The sequence below is a fragment of the Dermochelys coriacea genome, chromosome 2 (assembly GCF_009764565.3).
Source record: "Dermochelys coriacea isolate rDerCor1 chromosome 2, rDerCor1.pri.v4, whole genome shotgun sequence".
In the NCBI taxonomy this organism is placed as follows: Eukaryota; Metazoa; Chordata; order Testudines; family Dermochelyidae; genus Dermochelys; species Dermochelys coriacea.
In genome coordinates this window covers 92,808,896-92,830,400 of record NC_050069.1, presented here as the reverse complement: position 1 = coordinate 92,830,400, position 21,505 = coordinate 92,808,896, and the positions used below count along the sequence as shown (strand labels likewise).

Sequence of the window (21,505 nt, the reverse complement as noted above, 5' to 3'; positions counted from 1 at the left end):
CAAAAACCAGTAGGAGAGCACTGGACAATCTCCCTGGACACTCAATAACAGACTTAAAAGTGGCCATTCTTTAACCAAAAAAGCTTCAAAAACAGACTTCAGCGGGGAACTGGAATTAATTTGCAAACTCAACACCATCAAATTAGGCCTGAATAAAGACTGGGGTGGCTGGGTCACTACAAAAAGTAATTTTCCCTCTGATACTCGCACCTTCTTGTCAACGGGCCACATCCACCCTGATTGAATTGGCCTCATTAGCACTGACCCCCCCCCACTTCCTAAGGCAACTCCCATCTTTTCATGTGCTGTATATTTATAGTTGCCTACTGTATTTTTCACTCCATGCATCTGATGAAGTGGGTTATAGCCCACGAAAGCTTATGCCCAAATAAACTTGTTAGTCTCTAAAGTGCCACAAGGACTCCTCGTTTTTTCATGAAATCTGTGTTAACCAGAATGTGGACGGAATCAAAACAATAACATGGAATCCAGCGCTTAAAAAAAAAAATCCCACGCTATACAAAACAGTAAAGACATCTCCTCAGGGCCAGAGGAGATGGAATTAATTTTTTTAATAGAAAAAAACTAAATCTGAAAATCCACAATAATAAAACAGATTTCATTGAGCCCTAAGTATGACAATACAAAATAAAGATGGAAGGGAGGACATCAACAGACTGAAAATCCTTTACCTGCCTGTCTCTATATCAGAAGTGAATAAGTAGGAGATGGGGGAATTCATATGAATGAATGCCCTAATTCCAAAAGTGGAAATGGATCAAACTGTGTTCAAAAGTCTTTAATTAAAACCTTAAAAAAAAAATCCCAAGATTGGCAACAGCTTTCAAAGGATAATATTATAAACGCAATTTATGGTGGCGTGATGGAATTCTGTGAAGCAGCATATCAATTTCTTTTTTCCATCTTTGATATTAGATTCACCCTTTGGATAGAAAGTCTGTTTTACAACCAGAATATTTTAAGCATAACATAATTGCTAAACATTAATAACATTGAGTTTTCCTTCATAAGTGCTGCAGAGTGAAGATAATAGGACCTTGCATAGATATGCGACGCCCTCGTTCTGGTTCACAGTGATGTCAGATGCTAGACCTGATGCAGAGTTATTTCTGCTGAGTCACCCAGTGTCAGGCTAATTCACTTTTAGCAATTTCTTCCAGGAGCATGAAAGGGTTGAATATCCTTTTGAGACAGAGGGAAGTAGTGGCAGGGCAATGTTCCCTCTATTTTTTTTATATCCATGTGCAGAATGAGTTTTGCTTTGTGTGCCAGTATGGAGGTGATGTTTGGCGGAGGTGGTGCCGAGGGTTTCAGAGTGTGGGAGGGGGCTCAGAGCTGGGGCAGAGGGTGCGGGGGGCAGAGGGTGAGGGCTTTGGGATGGGGCCAGGGATGAGGGGTTTGGAGTGCAGGCTGCCCCAGGGCTGTAGTGAGAGAGAGGACACCCCCAAGCCTTCTCTTGCTGCAGCAGCCCGGGGCTGGGGAAGAGCGCTTCTCCCCACCGCAGCAGCTCCAGGGCTGGTGCAGGGAGGGAGGATCATCTGTCTCCCTGCTGTGGCAGCCCTGCACAACCCAGACCTCTCTCCTTTCCAGGTCCCTGTGGCTGCATGCCTGCATGGCCCTTGATAGCCTGCTGCGTGGCCATGCAGCTTAGAGGGAATTTAGGGCATAATGGTCTCCATCAGGGGAAAGCCTCTGAGCAGCTATTCTTGGGAGAAAGCTTTATTTAGTTTAAATAACTAAAAAATATAAAATTTACCTCCAGGAAGTAGGTAAATTTGGATCATATTCAGAATTTATAGTCTCTCTTCGGAAGAAAAAGGGAACTCCACCTTACCATAAGATTATACTACACTTTATTCAGTATATTCTAAAAGTTTTAAGGACCATTATTCAGGTAACATTAAGTTTTAACTTAAAATAAATTACATCTTAACAATTAAAATGGTTTAAAATGCATCCTTTCCACCGAACTCTAAAATCTAGAACTCTGCAAACCAGGAAGGTACTTCAATTAGAATAATATGAACTTCTTGTGAGTCTGCTGTAAATAGATCCTAATGTACAGAAAAGCTTTAGATCTGCTTTAAGATCTCTCAAATGGGCTTCTCAGCTCTGTGTAAGCACTGTATAATATGCCCCTTTATCTTGGAGCTCTGAGCAGATCCTTCTTGTACAGAAAGAATCTGGAATCTTTTTTTTTTTTTTTTTTTTTTTTTTTTTTCATAAAACTCATGCCATATCTGTGAGGATCTCACCTGCCCAACCATGCTCAGTGCTACACTTCAAGTACCCATTAGCTGATGATGTGAAAAATACATTTAGTAATATACTTTAAATTATCCTATGTCTGAGATTGTATGAGAAATATAAGTGTAAAGCTAAATATCTGCACTGTGTACATATGTAATTTATTTGTAAGAAATTTTTTTGTGCATTTCATCTTGTTGCCCAATCTCCACTATTGCTGGCAAAATTATAGATTTGTACAACAAAGGTAACAAAGACTTACTTATTCCAGAAAACCATGTGATTAATTTCCACCTTTTTCCTCCTAATATTTTTTTCTTTCTCTGCACATATCCACAGCAGTTCTTACCAGGGTGGATAAAAATCAATGACTTAAAAAAAAAAAAAAAAGAAATCCGATTTTTTTTTATATATTTAAATCGGATTTTTTTGATAAAATGCTTTTTGAGGGGAAAAAACCTATCTGAAGATTGGTTTTAATTAAGGTACATTATAGCTCATCATGGAATAGGGATTATAAATTCTAATTCTATAGTATGAGACAATATATTCATGTAATGTTTAAGAAAAGTTTTGTAAATGAGTTTCAGTAGTTCATGGATTAGGAACCCAATCTTATGGGGTCCCAAGGACTTCTGTATAGATTATTTAGGTTAATCTTTCTATCTACCCAATGGGACTCAGTGCTCAGTCTAGAAGATACCATCAGAGATGCTTAGTTTTGCAGTTCTCGAACTGTGGATTTGTCTCTCCAGCGATAACATGCTTGTTAACAGCAAAAATGTTTTAAATAAATAAATAATAGGTAGAGGTGAGAAATAACAGACCTCAACCCTATTGTCCCTCTGCAAATCTGTGTACACAGAGTCAGTCCCTTACCTCTCTCTAAAAGTGCAAAGTTTTCAAAAAGTTCAATGAATAGATGATTGTTGAGAGCAGACTAGATCTGGACAAGAAGAAGTCTGGAGATAAATGTGAGAAGGGAGGGACAGGCAGTAGAAACAAAAGTGAAACTGTTCGAGCAGCATATTCCAGAAGTCTTGAGGTCTTTCCTTCATTGATTTGAGATCTACCATACCATTCTCTCTCTAGAAGGGAAAACCTATAATGTCGGTAGGCCCTAAAAGAGACCCAGTTTGGGTCTCATCTATCTCAGAGTTATGAAGAATATGTATTAAGGTTACCACAGCCATCAAGAATGCACTTTTATGTAGAAATCCACGATTAAATCGAGTCTTCCTGACTAGTGATCTAAATCATGATTTAAAACAAATCCACCCTGATTCTTACTGTATTAGGGTGGAAGAAAGAATCTTCTGACATACTGTGTAAAGTGTAAGTAGTCTCTTGGCTTATCCAAGGCCGTGATCAAGTGTCTTGATGATTTTGGTCTTTTGGCCTTGAGATGAAAAACTTGTCTGTGTCTCTTGGACCTTGAAGTGAAAAAATTATCTAAGTTATATCTGATGACTGGTGTCATCTAAAGATTTTTAAAGAGATTGATTGAAGACATCTGTAACACTTTCTTGTTATCTAATAGTGTTTATACTTTATCTTTCAGCTCCATGAACAAGTTACCACTAGAGTGACTACTAACAAAAGTACTGTCTTGGCAAGTGTAATTGCTACTTACAGAAGACTCTTCTCCCAACCTCCTAAAGGTAATTATAACTTAGTGGTGAGTGAAGTGCAACTCATTGAGTCCTATAATGAGTATCACTCTGATGTTTCATTTGGCCATATTGTTCTCAGAGACAACAGGTTCCAGCATTAAATGGCCACTGATCTCAAGATGGAACATTGCATGCTAGGATCAGCAGACCACCTCCTGTTAACTGAGTAACTGCAGTTTGCTCCATCTTGCACAATTTAAACTTGTCTTCAGCTTTCTGACAAGTTGCTAGCTCATCACTCTGTTAAGCAGAATTTGCATATCCCTGGTTTATAACTTTGTGTGTGGACTAGAAAGCTCTGATGAATTGTTAATAAAATAGTGCTATAAATGCTTATTTTTCTACCTACATGAGTTGGGATCTTTATACACAAAAGATTTGTCACATATATGGTAAGTATAATCTTTTTAGACATTGATGGTGCAGTTATTTAAATTATTGCTTATATACATAAGTGGTGCTTGATAGATAGGAAGAAGGACACGTTCATGTTGTTGGTGAAGCTTTGGCTAGTTTTTTCACTAGAACCCTCAATTTTTTCCCCCCTCCACTACTTGGAGGGTTAGTAATGAAAAAGGGTTGGTAGTTAAAAGGCAAGATTCTTTCCAACTCTTTTTCTAGGTCTCTGGTTTTTTCAGTACCTTATTAAAAACCCTTTCTTTCCTTGACTTGAAGGGCAATTAGACTATGGCTCAATATTAATTTAATAAGAGCATAAAAACTACTTTTACAAATATCTTCAATCTAAATAAACCAAATCTTTTCTGCTGACTATTATGAGTTCTTCAGTCTTGTGGAAAGAGTCACCACTGATATGAGGCTAATAACTTATATGATGCAGGGTGATAAGTACATAATACTTGCGCATATTATATTATAATATATTATATTACCCTCACTAATCTTCATAAAAGTACTAGTAGCTAGAAATATATCCGCTCTTTTAATGTGTTCTCTTAATAGGATTTGAAAAGTATTTTCCTAATGGAAAGAAAACTAATGAATCCAAAGGATCAGCTGGAGAAACAAAAGGTACTAATAGGCTGTTCCCAATTCAAGCTTTGCTTTAGGATACTTAGTCTGAGATTTCTGTAGGACTTTAAAATGTTGTTAATGTGTGTCTTTTTTTGTAGAAGCAAAGCAGACTAATGCCCAGCGACCTCCTGGTAGTAACAGTGGTGGAGGTGGAGGTGGTGGTGGTGGAAAAAGAGGTGGCAAGAAAGAAGACACTGGATGGTGGGCCAGATTACAGAAGGTCTTCACTCTAAAATATGTTTTGTGGCACCGGCTTACCTTGTATAAACAATTTGTGGTGAACCAATGAAAGAATATGATTTTGACTCTGGAAGAAGTGCTTAGTGTATTTATAGAGAAGCTTTGAGGGTATATCGTTGGCTTTAAAAACTTCTTATTGTCAGGGGAGACTGATACTATTTTTTTTTTTTTAGAGGCACTGTGAGGATCAATAGACCAAATTGATAATAGTTTTCATAAAGTTTGGTACATTTAATGAATGTCAGTAACACAAGTCATTTTGGCCCTAGAAATAGTGTTGCCATAAACGTAGCTTTTCTGGAATTTTTTGACACATTAAATGTAACAAAAGGATTGCAATAATTCAGGGTAGAAATAATATTTCTCTTTTCGGTTTCTTTATTCTGTCTGACAGCACTCTGTATATAGTCACAGCTTCTTTCTCCTGTATAGGTCGATCAGTTTCCCCTTTTGTTTGTGTGGGTCTTATACACAGCAATGATGGAAAGAGAGAGGTTTTTTTTTTAAAAAAAAAAAAAAAAAAAAAAAAAAAAAAAAGGGGGGTGGGGGTGGGGGGAAATGATTGTAAAACCTCAAAAGTTGTCAGGAGGACTTGGGACAGGAGTCAATATCTGAAAACTCTTTAATTGGTTAGCTTTCAAGTTGACTGCATCCTATTACTGTTTATAAAGCACTTTTAAGATCCTCTGAGAAAGGCATTGCTGTGGAAATGACATTGTCTTGTCTTTTGAATATAAAAAGTACTATATTTTGGAAAATTCAGTTCAGTTTAGCTTGATGCACTCCTTGTTTAACCCTGGGAACAATCAGAAAATGCACAAGTGATATCTGTTCTTTTACCTTGCACTCCCTGTACTAGAGAGACAAAAAAAATTATTTTGTTTTTCTTCTTTCTGTGTCCTAGGGTGACTTTCCATGGGATGACAAAGAGTTCCGGTTTTACTTCATGAGCAGTTCTATTTTCTGGGCTACTGTTACATATTACTTTTTCTTCAGGAACTCTGGCAGAGAAATCACTTGGAAAGATTTTGTCAATAATTACCTTTCTAAAGGAATGGTGAGTAGTAGGTTTGGGGAATCATAAAATGAGAGATGGCTAAATTGGGCAACAGCATTGGCATGACTTCTGCACAAAAATGTCTACACTCCGAAATTAGGTCGAATTTATAGAAGTCTATTTTTAGGAATTTTATACAGTCGATTGTGTGTGTCCCCACTAAGCGCATTAAGTCGGCAGAGTGCGTCCATAGTACTGTGGCAAGCGTCAACATTCGGAGCGTTGCACTGTGGGTAGCTATCCCACAGTCTCCGCTGCCCATTGGAATTCTGGATTGAGCTCCCAATGCCTGATGGGGCAAAAACATTGTCATGGGTCATTTTGGGTATGTTGTCAGTCTCCCCTCCCTCTGTGAAAGCAACGGCAGACAATCGTGTCGTACCTGTTTTCCGTGCAGACGCCATACTGCAGACAGTGCAGTAGGACTGTTGACCATCATGCACCGCTTCCGCTGCAACTCTGCTCTCCTGGTGCCATGAATCCACTTCACGGGTCCTCTCGTCGTTCTGTATAAATATCTATTCTCGTGGCATCCGTCGTCATGCACTGCTTCCGTTGCAACTCTGCTCTGCTGCAGACGCCATAGCACGGCAAGCATGGAGCCCGCTCAGCTCAGCACTGCTGTTGTGAGCATTTTAAAGACCTTTTCCTGCAGTATGTGCAGAACCTGAAAAAGCAGGCAAGGAGGCGACGACAGCACGATCACGATAGTGATGAGGATATGGACACAGACTTCTCTCAAAGCACGGGCCCTGGCAATTTGGACATCATGGTGCTAATGGGGCAGGTTCATACTGTGGAATGCTGATTCTGGGCCCGGGAAACAAGCACAGACTAGTGGGACTTCATAGTGTTGCAGGTCTGGGATGATTCCCAGTGGCTGCAAAACTTTCGCATACATAAGGGCACTTCCTTGGAACTTTGTGATTTGCTTTCCTCTGCCCTGAAGCACTAGAATACCAAGATGAGAGCAGCCCTCACAGTTCATGAGCGAGTGGCTATAGCCCTCTGGAAGCTTGCAATGCCAGACAGCTACCAATCAGTTGGGAATCAGTTGGGAGTAGGTAAATCTACTGTGGGGGCTGCTGTGATCCAAGTAGCGAACACAATCACTGAGCTGCTGCTATCAAGGGTAGTGACTCTGGGAAATGTGCAGGTCATAGCGGATGGCTTCGCTGCAATGGGGTTCCCTAACTGGTGCAGTGATAGGGATATGCGTTCCGTCTATCTTGGGACCAGACCACCTTGGCAGCCAGTACGTAAACCGCAAGGGGTACTTTTCAATAGTGCTGCAAGCACTGGTGGATCACAAGGGACGTTTCACCAGCATCAATGTGGGATGGCTGGGAAAAGTGCATGACGCTCGCATTTTCAGGAACTCTGGTCTGTTTGAACAGCTGCAGGAAGGAACTTACTTCCCAGACCAGAAAATAACCGTTGGGGATGTTGAAATGCCTATAGTTATCCTTGGGGACCCAGCCTACACCTTAATGCCATGGCTCATGAAGCTATACACAGGCATCCTGTACAGTAGTAAGAAGCAGTTCAACTATAGGCTGAGCAAGTGCAGAATGGTGGTAGAATGTGCATTTGGACATTTAAAAGCTCGCTGGTGCAGTTTACTGACTAGGTTAGACCTCAGCAAAACCAATATTCCCATTGTTATTGCTGCTTGCTGTGTGCTCCACAATATCTGAGAGAGTAAGGGGGAGACATTTATGGCCAGGTGGGAGGTTGAGGCAAATCGTCTGGTGGCCAGTTATGCGCAGCCAGACACCAGGGCGACTAGAAGAGCACAGCTGGGCACCCTGCGTATCAGGGAAGCTTTGAAAACAGTTTCATGACTGCCCAGGCTATGGTGTGACAGTTCTATTTTATTTCTCCTATATTAAAACCCACCCACTTGGTTGACTCTACTCTCTGTAAGCCAACTGACCTCCCGCCTTCGATCATTGCTTTCGGAGGCAATAAAGTCGTCATTGTTTCAAAACCATTCTTTATTAATTCATCACACAAATAGGCGGAAAACTTGCAAGGTAGCCCGGGAGGGGTTGGTGAGGAGGGAAGCACCGGGTGGGGTGGTGGAGGAGGGAAGGACAAGGCCATACTACAGTTCAAAACTTATTGAATGCCAGCCTTCTGTTGCTTGGACAAGCCTCTGGGGTGGCGTGGCTGGGTGCCCATAGCCCTCTTCCCACCCCTCGCCCTGCGTTCTTGGGCATCTGGGTGAAGAGGATATGGAACTTGAGGAGGAGGGCAGGCGGTTATACAGGGGCTGCAGTGGTGGTCTGTGCTCCCGCTGCCTTTCCTGGAGCTCCACCAGATGCCTGAGGATGTCAGTTTGCTGCCTCCTCTCGGCATGCTCCTCCCTCCTCTCATCGCATTCGTTTAACGCTTTCTTGGACTCTGCCATTGTTTGTCTCCACACATTCTGCTGAGCTCTTTCAGTACTGGAGTACTGCATGAGCTCTGAGAACATGTAGTCGTGAGTGTGGTTTTTTTTCGCCTTCTAATCTGCACTAGCCTCTGGGATGGAGATGATAGGGGGAGCGTAGAAACATTTGCAGTTGCGGGAGGGGAAAAAAAGGGAGTAGTATTTTAAAAGGTACATTTTAGAGAACAAAGGGAAGACTATTTCACACTGAATCAAGCGATTCACATTACATAGCACATATGCTTCCGCCCTTTCCGCCCCCACTGCGTGGCTAGTATCAGGGAAGATCCCTCTCAGCCAAACACGAGTAGCTCAGCTATCTTGAGCAACACTTTTATATTTCAAACTAAAACAAACTGACCCCATTCCAAATTAAGAATTTTTTTTTTTAAAAAAAATAGGCTTTTAGAGAACCTCCAAGAGAGCTTCATGGAGATGTCCCTGGAGGATTTCCGCTCCATCCCCTGACATGTTAACAGACTTTTCCAGTAGCTATACTGGCCGCAAATGCATCCCAAGTCTTCAAGGCAAATTAATCATTAAACATGCTTGCTTTTAAACCATGTATTGTATTTACAAAGGTACACTCACCAGAGGTGCCTTCTCCAGCTTCATGGTCTGGGAGTCCACCTTGGGAGGGTATTGGCTCCAGGGTGATGAACAGTTCCTGGCTGCTGGGGAGAAGGGATTCTCCGCTTGCCTGCTGTGCGCTATCCTCAACCACCTCCTCATCATCATCTTCCTCATCCACAAAGTTCTCATCCTTGTAGCCATGCTGTCCAAACAGGAAATGAAATTCAAAAGTTCCCAGGGGCTTTTCCTGTCTACCTGGTCAGTGCATCTGAGTTGAGAGCGCTATCCAGAGCGGTCACAATGGAGCATTCTGGGATAGCTCCCAGAGGCCAATACCATCGAATTGTGTCCACACTACCCAAAATTCAACTTAGCAAGGTTGACTTTTAGCACTAATCCCCTTGCGGGGGAGGAGTACAGAAATAGATTTTAAGAGCCCTTTAAGTCGACAAAACAGGCTTGGACGAGTGCAGGATTAAATCGACCTAACGCTGCTAAATTCAACCTAAACTCCTAGTGTAGACCAGGGCTCAGAAATGTACTAACAAAGGTAACTAATAAATAGGCTTGGCAGAATTTGACTCTTACTGTTTTTATAAGTTTGACAATTGGTATCTATTTCTATTTTTAAGAAAAAAAAAACTTGAAGTTACAGGAAGACTAGGGTTGGGGTTAGGGCAGTGCTGACCATGGTGCTGCAGGAGGCTCCCTGCATGACCGAGACACCGCATAAGGTGTGCGGGAGGCTGCACTTGCGCTGACAGTTACTGATGGATTTTTTTCATCTATTTCAGTGTCAGCTGAAACTGATACTACCAACATCTGCTAATTTAAATTGAATCCTGCCAAGCTACCAATAAGACAGTCTTAATTCAGTTGAAAGGGGCACTTGGCTATTACACTGAATCAAATCAGAGCCCTCATTTCAGACAAGCATTTTGAAAGTTTTATTGCACCAGACCAAGAGAACAATCTCTTGGCTTTCTGTAAAATGAAAGCCTAACATTTGGCTAGATTAAATGTGCAGACATTGTTCAAATAAGTTGTTTTAGGGTGGGAGACCAAGAAATGGAATAAATGTTAAAATAGTTCTTACTTATCTACTTAAGTAAGTTTCCCTTATTTAGTTTAAGTTGATCTTTAAAAAGACACTGTCAGGTGTAAGGGAAACCATCCATTTGAAATCTAGTCCATTTTAAAAACATGAAAAATAGTTTGCGATATCTGCCTGAGCCTGCCTGCTAGTCTTTGAGGTTTTTTTACCTGGTGTATTTGACATCACTTTGTCAAACATTTCAATGTTTCCTCGGTATAGTCAATTATTTTCCACTTATTTGTGTGGGGTTCTTACACGACGACAACAGAAGAGGGGTTTTAAGGGAAATGATTGTAAAAACCCATATTGGGATTCAAGGCCAGGCATTGCTTTAAATTCTAATTAATTTTTTTTTAATTGACTGGATTTCAACTTTCTGGGTTTTGTTTTTTTGTTTTTTTTTTAATAGTTCCTATTGCGATGTTAATATGGCTAGGTTGTGTGTATGTTGTGTATTGGATGATTGCTTATACAGTTTGAATAGGTGATTTTATATGTTTTCTGTAATGTGGTAGAATTAAAATTGTTGTAACTTAATTTTTGAGCTTCCAAACTTGTTTGTTTGAAACTTTCAACCTTACTGTAGTACTGATGTGCTTTGCGGTTTTTTGGATTTAATTTCATTTTGAGAGTATGGGAGTAGAAACCTACCTTATTATTTTATGAGTTCCTAAAGTGTATGCATGTTTGATGCACAAGCCATTGTTTCAATAGTTATGCAATGACATAATTACTTCTGTGTTAATGAAATGTATACAGATGAATACTTCATCATGTTTTGAGCCTAATTTTCAAACTAAGATGCTCCAGTAGGATGTCTTAATCTTGTATTTGGATACTCATGTTGACATATCATAGCAGTGTAGGGTTGGAAGGGACCTCAAGAGGTCATCAAGTCCAGCCCCTTTTATGAGGCAGGACGAAGTGCACCTACACCATCCCTGAAAGATGTTTCTCTAACCTGTTCTTAACCTCTAATGATGGGGATTCCACAACTTTTCTTGGAAGCCTATTCCAGTGGTTAACTATACTTTAAGATAGGTTTTCTTAATATCTAACGTAAATCTCCCTTGCTGCAGATTACTACTTGTCCTCTCTTCAGTGGACATGGAGAATAATCGATCACCGTCCTTTTTAGAACAGTCCTTAACATATTTTGAAGACTTTTATCCGATGCCCCCTTAGTTTTCTGTTCTCAAGACTAAATATGACCAGTTTTGTTGGTTGGGTTTTTATATATATATATATATATATATATATATATATATAAAAAGACCGTTTTATCTTTTTTGTTGCTCTCCTCTGGATTCTCCCCAGTTTGTCCATATCTTAAAATGTGTCACCCAGAACTGGACACAATATTCTGGCTGAGGCCTCACCAGTGCTGAGTAGAGTGGGACAATTGTCTCCTGTATCTTACATGCAGCTCTCCTGTTAATACACCCCAGAATGGTATTAGCCTTTTTTTTGCAACTGCATCACACTGACTGATACTCAATTTGTGATCCACTGTAACCCCCAGATCCTTTTCAGCAGTAGTGCTGCCTAGCCAGTTATTACCCATTTTGTAGTTGTGCATTTGAGGGGGTTTTTCCTTCCTAAGTGTAGTACTTTGCCATTGTCTTTATTAAATTTCATCTTGTTGATTTCAGACCAGTTCTCTGATTTATCAAGGTCATTTTGAATTTAATCCTGTCCTCCAAAGTGGTTGCAACGCCTCTCACCTTGATGTGATCTGTAGATTTTTTTTTATTCACACACACACTCTCCATTCTATTGTCCAAGTAATTAATGAAATTACAGAATAGTACCAGACCCAGGACAGACTCCTAGGAGATCCCACAAGATGTGTGCCCCCCTCCCTCATCTCCAGCTTGACTGTGAACTGTTGATGACTACTTGTTGAATATAGCCTTTCAACCAGTTTTGCACATTCCTTATAATAATTTCATTTAGACCTCTTCTGTGATTAAAAAAGTCTATTAGGTCATCCAGTCCTCCTTTCTAATGCAGTAGTCTTTGCTGTTGATCATTTATGGAGACTTATGTAGCTGACTGTCAAAATATGAGATTTGGGCACCCTGTTTAGATTATTATATTTGAGAATTGGGCTCTCGCTGTTTGTTTGCATGTCCAGTTACTGAAATAAATGTAATTAGATATGTGTATTCCCACCCGAATGCAAATCGGTTGCCCATTAGAACGGAGGACTCATGGAGTGTGTTTTTTCATGAAGAGAAGTGTTTTCCTATTTTATCATAATGAAGTCAAATTTGGCACCATACGTTCCTCAAAAGGATTAGGAATATGTCCAATTTGAGGCTTTCAAACAAAGCTGTTTCTGAGTTATGAATTAGAGGTGTGGGGGAATACAACTTCTTAAATGTGAAACTTCTTTCACTTGCATAAATCAGAAGCAGCTCAATAGATTTTTAAACTCAAATAATTCAGCTTTTGGAATGAAAATGTTTGAAAAATGGCAAAATGTTGACATTTAAGGCTTTGTCTACACTACAGGTTACTTCGGTATAATTTATGTCACTCAGGGGGTTGAATAATCCACACTCCGGGCAACATAAGTTATACTGACCTAACTGGCAACGTAGACAGTTCTATGTTGGTGGGAGAGCTCTCTCGTGTTAGTTTAGAGCACCTCTGGTGAAGATGCAAAGGATGTGGTATAGACATGGCCGAAGTGATTGAAAGTTATTTTTGACAGAATGGCCATCTCAGTATTCACTGTAGCTTCTCAACTGTAAAATAATCTCAGTCTTAACTTTTCTGCTTCTATACATTAAAAGGAAGATTAGAATTACACACTATTACACCAGCAGTGAATCTGGGATGCATTTTAAAACGTTTCTGTAAAATTATCTGTAATGCATTCTAAAAATGTTTTTCTTTATCTTGCAGGTGGACAGATTAGAAGTAGTGAACAAGCGCTTTGTTAGAGTGGTCTTTACCCCAGGAAAGTCTCCTATGGAGGGGGTAAATTTTAGTTTTGAATATGGATAAATGTATTACAGAAGGCAGCAGAACTCTTCACTTCAAATACAAAATTGTTGCTGCAGAAAACTTGGTCTGTCTATTACCATTCTCTCCTATTTTAACTTTCGTAGGATTACCTTTAATATTCTGACTATTTTGTTTTCCTGTCTCTCCGGCTTCTGTTTATCCATGCTCTACCCCATAAGTAGCTAAAACCAAGGCACATTACAAAACTAATTTCAAAATTGTTTTGTAGTTGTTCTTTCCTTCCCATGCCTACTGTCTTAGTCCACGTGCGGAGCCTTCAGAAATCTGTGTTTCAGCAGCTAGTAGTTTCCTACTGTAAATAGTCCACAACATACTGCACCATCTAGTATTGAAAATCCTTTAGTAATACATGCATTTATCTATAAACTCACTTGACCGCCCCTACCAAAAAAAATTGAATCTTCATGATTTTCCAAGCTTCACTAGCTAAGTGGAAACTGAAGAGATGATCTGGATTTTAACTCTTTCATTGTCTTAAGAAACATAGCTCTTAGGTTAGTGTAAAACTTCCTGGTTCTCCCTGGAAACCATTTCCCTGTAACCTGGAGAGGATGAGAGCATAAGTGCTGGCTAAAGTGCTCCAAAAAGTAAGGTACCCAAAGACAAGCCCTAAACTTTTTTTTTTTAAAGTTAGTGCTAATAACTATCACTATTCCCTGTAAACTACACACACTTGTGGCAGTGGACCAACAATTTTCCATGTACCACTTATGTCACAAACTGCCACTCACAACTTCCTATTTCTCTGGGGTGGGTGCTGCAGGGGCTAGACTAATGACTGAGGCCAGGCGGGGCTTTTTGGCTCATGGAGGCAGAGGCTAGAGTGGGACCTGGACGGGCTGTAGTGGCTGCAGTGGTGATTGGGATCGGTGGGGGGAGCAAGTAGGAAATGGGGTGATTGGGTGAGGGCCAAGAATAGCGAGAGAGATGCAAACTGCCGATACCCCTTTCCAGCCTGGGACTGATTGGGCTGTTTCCTCCACCACCACCATTGAAACTCAGCTGCTCCCCTCTGTCTCAGTTTAGAGCACCCACCCTGCTCTCCCTCTTATCACTGACACCCTGACTGTCCCCCACTCCCTATATGGAGCACCCACCCTGACTCCACTTCCTATCCCTGACACCCTGACCTCCCCCGCAGCCTCATTTCACTCTGCTCCTCATGTGCAACACCCACCCACACATGCCCCACTCCTCTTCCACTCCTATTCCTCTGCTCCCTCCACCCTGACATTCAATTCCCCATTCCCATGCAGAGTAGCCACCCCAACATCCTGATAAGACTTTTTTGGAAGCAAATTTACCCAGAGACTAAAATCCAGTGCTCAGTGAAGTTTGTGGCCCATGCAGCAGAAAGAAAACTTAGAGGGAAAGTTGATAACTATTGAAATGTTTGGGTTTGGACGATAGTACTGATCATTTCAGACATGCTTAATGTTTAGCAAACTGGATGACTTTACCACTGGCCATATCCCTAAAACATCATTACATATTCTTAGACCATTATATGGGTTGTCACTTCTATTTTTAGACTGTAACCAACGAGCTTCTTTTCCAGACTATCAGCTTTTGCTGAACCAAAGTCTGGAAGTCCTTCCAGTGTAAAATGAAATATGCAACAGTTATTTCATCAGTGAAGCTAATGTGATTTACTGCTCGTATTGTTTGTACATTTACTCTTTAACCTATAAACCATGATTGGCTGTGGTTTCTCAACCAGTTAATGGTTAGAGTTACAATTTTATGCAATAGCAGGCTTTCAGGGCTAGTCATGGTAAAAAAGACAAATCATAGAAACATGTTTATTAAAGAAAAAATCTGGTCTCATTATTGTTTAAAATCTGAGTGTGGATGTTTAACAAAAACAGTGCACTAACTGTTGAGCATTGTGATTAAAAGTGAATAGATGAGGTGCCATAGCAAGCCAAATTTTGTAACTTAGTTTCACAAAATGTATGAAGAAAACTTTTCTTTTCAAACCTGAGAGTGAGGAGCCTCCGTCCTCTTCAGGTGAAATAGTCTTTACTAAGACCAAGTGGCCATTGTATATTTGCTGGGCTGTTGCGCTCTCTCTCTGCCTCATAGGCAGCCCTTAATTTCCCTTTGAAGATTTTAATGTCTGTTCTAGTCTGCTCATTGAATTCACCCTCTCATTAAAAAGTTAAAAAAAAAAAAAAAAAAAGTCAGAATTTAAGCCTGTTTAAAGTGCATGAAAATCCTGGCATATGACTTCTGTGATTGTAATGATCAAAGTCAAGCCTAAGTAATGGTCCTCCAGTAACAATTTGGATGATATACGAGTTTCCATAAATGTACCTACTAAATCTAAACTCATTCTATTCTGCAGTAAATATAAATTACAGTTTTGTAAACTAAAGTAAATATTTCAGTTCTGAATCAGTCCTTTAAGTCTGAGATTAGGCCACTTATTTTCGTGTCTGTTTTTAATCTTTAGATGGATTGTGATGAGGCTGAAACAAATTATTCCTCTTTTGATCATAATTTTGTTTTTTTATAGCAATATGTCTGGTTTAATATTGGTAGTGTGGACACTTTTGAGCGGAATCTTGAAACTGCACAGCAAGAGTTCGGAATAGAAGGAGAGAACAGATTACCTGTAGTCTACTCAGCAGAAAGCGATGGGTAAGAAGCTGTTTAAACTAGATGTGTTGATAAACTTTTTCTTTCCCAGGAGAATAATGGGGATGTCCTGTATTCATATCATGGCATGCTAGATGGCAGTATTCTGAAAAGCTCACTCTGCTTTGACCTTTTTGTGTGTTTAATATGCTGCACATATGACAATTACTAATCTTTATTCAAAATCTTCATCTCATGTAAGTTTTCCCAAGCTTAGCTTCACATTAGATAATATGTATCTTTTTCTGTGCATCTGCAGCTGACCCCACTTATCCCTTTAAATAAGCAAACTTAATTTATGTTTGCAGCACCTGTGTTACCCAAATAAAGAGTAGTGGCTCCAAAACAGAAATTATATTCTTTGCATTTATCTTCGGTATTTTCATTTTTCTGAGCGATCTTCAGGCCAGACCACAACTGCCCCTCTTGTTAAGGTTGTGTGTCCTGGGCTCTGAATGGTTCAGGTGTATGGGGAAATAGGGATTTTTACCTCAGAAATTTGGTTTCATTCTGGTCCAGGTGAGCAGTTATTGAAAGAATGACTGCTGTTGAGCTCCATAAAATTAGTTTGGCCTGTCAGGAATTACATCTCCTGGGGTATGCTATTCCCAGGGGCTTCTTGACTCCTTGAGGAGAAATGAACCGGTTCTGGCCTCTTGAGAAGATATAGGTAGCAGATGGGTCACTGCTGCCAGTACTTGGCTGCTGCTTCTCCATATATGCATGTTCTTTCAGTGTCTGATTCACTGTTGCCACCATCTGGGTATGCATATTTTTTTTATCCCTCTGTACTAGGTAGTGATACACTGTATTCCTTGTTTTCTCTATGGCAACAGGAAAGATGGTCCAGTGTTTTGCCTGGACTCCAGAGCCCTGGGTTCAATTCGCTGATTCCCCACAGACTGCCTGTGTGACTTTAAGCCAAGTCATTTAAGCCTTGTCTTCATTGCTAAAATGGTGCTTTTTTTTTTTTTTTTTTACCTTGGGGTAACTAGTGCATGAGCTATTCCCAGGTAAAAATTCAGTGAAGACAAGACACTTTTATTTTACCACAAGGTCAGCACTATCCCCCTGCCTGAGGTTGACTTTGCCTAACTAATCTCACAGTAAAACTCAGTGCATTGTCTTCACTGTTTTCAGTGGGGATAGCTCATATGTATTAGTTACCCTGAGGTAAAAATACACTTCTCTTAGTAGTTAAGACAAGGTTTTATGTCTCTGTGCCTCAATCCTCATTAGTGAAATGGAAATAATAGTACTTCCCAGGGATACTGTGAAGATAAATGCATTAAAGATTGTTAGGATACTATGGAAATGGGGATGTCCAAGTACCAGAGGTAACTAACTTGCAGAGAGCTGTGCTGGGACAGAATGAGCAGTGATGGTGGAAGGGGTGTGTCAGATTATGGGGACCATGGGTATGGGGAAGGGAGATACTGGGACTGAATGAGGAAGGAAGGAGTAAATGGAGTGAAATAACAGCAATAGCAAAAAGCAGCATTAGACAAAATGAGGGAGAGGAGGGTTAAGGGGAAAACTATGCCTGCAAGAGGAATTCCAGCATAAAGGAGCTGTTGTCTTAGGACTGTTGGTCATAACTGACAGCCTCATTAGCAGAGACAGTTTCAATGGGGCATGGAAACTGAGCTGCTTCTCTCTTCTAGGTGGTCTTCTGATAAAATATTGAGGCATACTGTCATTTCCCATTGTGCTTGTTACAAGGTTAAGTAGATGACTTCAGTTTCCAGTTCTGTCCACTTGCCACTAATAGATACATAGGAGTATTTCACTGTTTAAATGCTGTTTGACAGTTGTCTGACTTTTTTTTTTTTTTAAAGGATTTTAATGCACATACATTTCAGTTCACATCTTTAAATGTTGATTCTTTGTGATCATGATCACAAAAAAGGAGACTTTATAGAACCTGTTTATGGTTTCTCTAGTTTAATATTTGTTCCCATATTTCCCCTTAACACTGTTATGCATTGCCGAGATCTATAATGGAAATTAACTTTTGAATGCATTGTAATATACAATATTGACTCTCTACTAATGTGTGATTATTTTTTCCCCTCTCTCCTCAGCTCGTTTCTTCTGAGCATGCTGCCCACAGTCCTTATAGTTGGCTTCTTACTGTACACATTAAGACGAGGCCCTGCTGGCATGGGTCGAACAGGGCGAGGAATGGGTGGACTCTTCAGCGTAGGTGAAACCACAGCCAAGGTCCTAAAGGATGAAATAGATGTCAAGTTCAAAGATGTAGCTGGCTGTGAAGAGGCCAAATTAGAAATAATGGAGTTCGTTAACTTTCTGAAAAACCCAAAGCAGTATCAGGATCTAGGAGCAAAAATCCCTAAGGTAAGGGAACAATAGCTCAGAAGATGAGGGAGATATAACACTTGGTGAATTTTTTTCTTCTCCTCATTTAAAATTATTTCAACTACAAAGCTATTATCTCGGTACTTTGAATCAGAGTAGTAACCTTTAAAGTAGATGGTGCTTTCGAACTCTTGTCTTCCGATAAAGTATCTGAAGAAAAGCCAGGATTAAGAGCCAACAGTGTGCATTGCTTCAAGACTGTCCCTGTGCTGAGGGGCGTACTCCAATTTAATGTTGGCCAAAACTGGAGAACGAGAGAGAGAATTTACAGACTATATTATATAATCCGTTGTTAAGCTGCCTAATTTTTTTCACCCAGACCCCTTCTTACACCTGTCCTATTTAAGTGCTTTGAATTTACTACTTGCACTAAATCTGTTTTCAGAATCCAGCATCAGATTGCCATTTGTTTTAATCTCTCATATGCTGGTTTAACACTAGTATAATTCCAGTGAGTTTAAGTGAGATCGGAATCAGGCGTACAGCCTCCTAAACTTAATTCTTCACCCCATTCTAGACCTCTTGTATTGGACTGATTAATTATCATAACGTTAAGTGGAGAATATGTTCTGATAGAAAGTATATCTGTTATAACATTTCTTTGAAAGAAGCTAATTATGCTCGTTCTTGTAGGGGGCCATTCTGACGGGACCTCCAGGCACTGGGAAAACACTTCTAGCTAAAGCTACAGCAGGAGAAGCTAATGTTCCTTTCATTACAGTCAATGGCTCTGAGTTCTTAGAGATGTTTGTCGGCGTGGGTCCAGCTAGAGTAAGTCTTTGGCCTTGCTCTGTTGTTGCAGTGTCAGTTGTTAAAAAGACGCTGTCAAGGTTGGTAGGCCAAAAGTTTGATATACCTTAAGTTAGTCATCTTTTCAATATCCTACTAATAACATCGTGTTTCTCTTTAAATGATCGCCACAAAGTTACCTTACTTTAAAAAAAACAAAAACAAACCAACAACAACAACAAAACAAATCAGTGCAGTTATTCTCCAGTTGCAGGCCACCCTGTGTTTGTTACTCTCTACCTTTGTTGTGTCTGCATAAATTGGTATTAAACTCTCATAATTTTATTCTGATGTTCATATACATTGCGACTGCAGCCTTGGCAATGTCTTCTCCCTCTTTTTAAATTTTTGTCAGCATTTCTCTGAAACCCTGGGCCCTTTTTAAGTGTCTGTCTGTTTGTTCAGAATCTTGTTTGGGTCATAAAAAATTTTGCTTCTAGCTGAAATATGAGCTAGAAAGACTTACTCCAAAAGCTATGTGTATTAAACTTGTTTAGCCGTTTTAAATTAACGGAAGGTTAAAAAGTAACATTACAGTTTCAGATTCGAGCACTTTCAATACAGCTTTCAGACATAACTGTAATATAACAGCTTGTTCATCCCTAACATGATTTTGCAGTTGTGTTACTGATAAAATTGCTGCTTGTGTTAGAGTTTTTTGGGTGAGGTGGATACCTGGTCACTAGAACTGTATTAAGACCAATAGCTTTGACCTATACATGCTTATGTTCTTGTATCAATAGATTAAAAAAATATATTACCAGCCCCACCTATATTAAGGTTGCTCAACACTTTCCATTATAAGCAACTGAGAACAGTGTCTATAACTTTATCAAGCTCTAATTATTTAGGCTGAAACTTGTCATGCTGGGTGTCTGCCTTGGGCTGAATTCTTACGGAAAACTTCAGTCAAAGCAGTTCAGCCATTTCTGATTTCAAGACTAGGGAAGAATACATTGTTTTGCCCATGTGAAAAATTTCTCCTGATTCTTTTGGGGAAAAAAATGCCTTGCATTCTTTGGAGCAGAGACATGAAATTTGGCAGGGAGAGATTGCCTATGAGTCTGGGATGTACATTTTGTGTAGTCCGTGTGACAAATGCACCCAAATTTGGACAAGATATATAAGCCTTAAAAAAAAAAAGGGGCAATTTAGCTCAGTAGAGATTTAATAGCTAAATTCTCTGAAGATTCACTATATATTGAGCATGCTTAAGCCTCTCTCAGCTGCTAGTGCTGACCAGACTTGCACATGTGCCATCCACACACTCACATCCAAAGTGAGTGAGAATCCTCTGTCACCCACACACTCCAGTCACAGGCAGAAGATGTATGTACTATTTCCCACAGAGTGATGAAGTATGCTCCGGCCCAGGGCTTCGGGGGCTCAGAAGGACTTTCCTGTAGTGGCTGCTCTGGGTCTGGCACTAAAACTCTGAGCAAGGAGCCTGTTTCTCTGTCTTCTCAGTTACACCCCTGCTAACATCAGGCAACATGGAGAGGAAAGCTGCCTGATTGAACTGGAGAGGGGACAAAAGCAGGACTGGAAGCGGGAAAGGAGTAGCTTGGGGCCAGGGGACTGAGTTGGAATGGTAGATTGGGACTGGTTGAACATGGGGACTGGGATGGGGGGCACATGTTGAGGGAGTCTGGTACTGAAGCCATTAAAGGAAAGAGGTGTAGAGGAGCCTGAGACCAGTTGGTTTGGCAGGGGACGATGACACTGATACAGGATCTGGAGTTGGGGAGACATTGGGACTGGCTGGACAAGGAACTAGGAACTAGTGAGAAGAATGGGGGCAGAGCAGAGGAGACACAAATTGGACAAGGAGCTAGGATGGGGTGGGGACAACTTGGACGTCTGTGCTTAGAGACTGGGACAAAGTGGGGGAAAGATGGAAAGAAGCAGATTGTACAACGAGCTTGCTGAGGGAAAGTGGGACTGGGAGCTAGTGCTGGGGAAGGAAGAGACTGACTGGATGAGGAGACAGGAAGAGGGAACCAGGACTGACTGAGCAAGGACACTGGGTACAGGAAGTGGCGGTCGGGGGAAGGTGTGGATGAAAACGGCATCTGGTTGGACAAGGATAATGGGACTAGGACAAGGAGCCAGAAGTGAGGAAGACACAGGACTGAGACAAAGAGTTTGGAGGAGACGGAGCAAGGGAGATGAAGACTGGGGGAATGGGCAGAAGTCTGTTCCTGCTAGAGAGCACTCCCCTCTGGAACCTGGAATGGAACCTATGATTCCAGAGTCTCACCATTCTTCTCGTCAGAAAATATTAA

The 21,505-nt window shown here is 40.6% G+C and overlaps 1 protein-coding gene across 3 annotated transcripts in view; it reads left to right on the top strand.

Moving 5' to 3' along the window:
• AFG3L2 (AFG3 like matrix AAA peptidase subunit 2) overlaps nt 1–21,505 on the top strand; it is a 48,827-nt gene that overhangs the window by 4,384 nt on the left and 22,938 nt on the right. For all 3 annotated transcript variants that reach the window (XR_006278919.1, XM_038388475.2, XM_043508130.1), the window contains exons 2-9: nt 3,830–3,929; nt 4,905–4,973; nt 5,075–5,196; nt 6,121–6,273; nt 13,290–13,364; nt 15,931–16,055; nt 18,137–18,410; nt 19,065–19,202. Coding sequence is in view for 2 of the 3 variants with exons in the window: in XM_038388475.2 (XP_038244403.1) it covers nt 3,830–3,929; nt 4,905–4,973; nt 5,075–5,196; nt 6,121–6,273; nt 13,290–13,364; nt 15,931–16,055; nt 18,137–18,410; nt 19,065–19,202 (1,056 nt within the window). In the remaining variant the exon portion in view is untranslated. The remainder of the gene's footprint in view (nt 1–3,829; nt 3,930–4,904; nt 4,974–5,074; nt 5,197–6,120; nt 6,274–13,289; nt 13,365–15,930; nt 16,056–18,136; nt 18,411–19,064; nt 19,203–21,505) is intronic.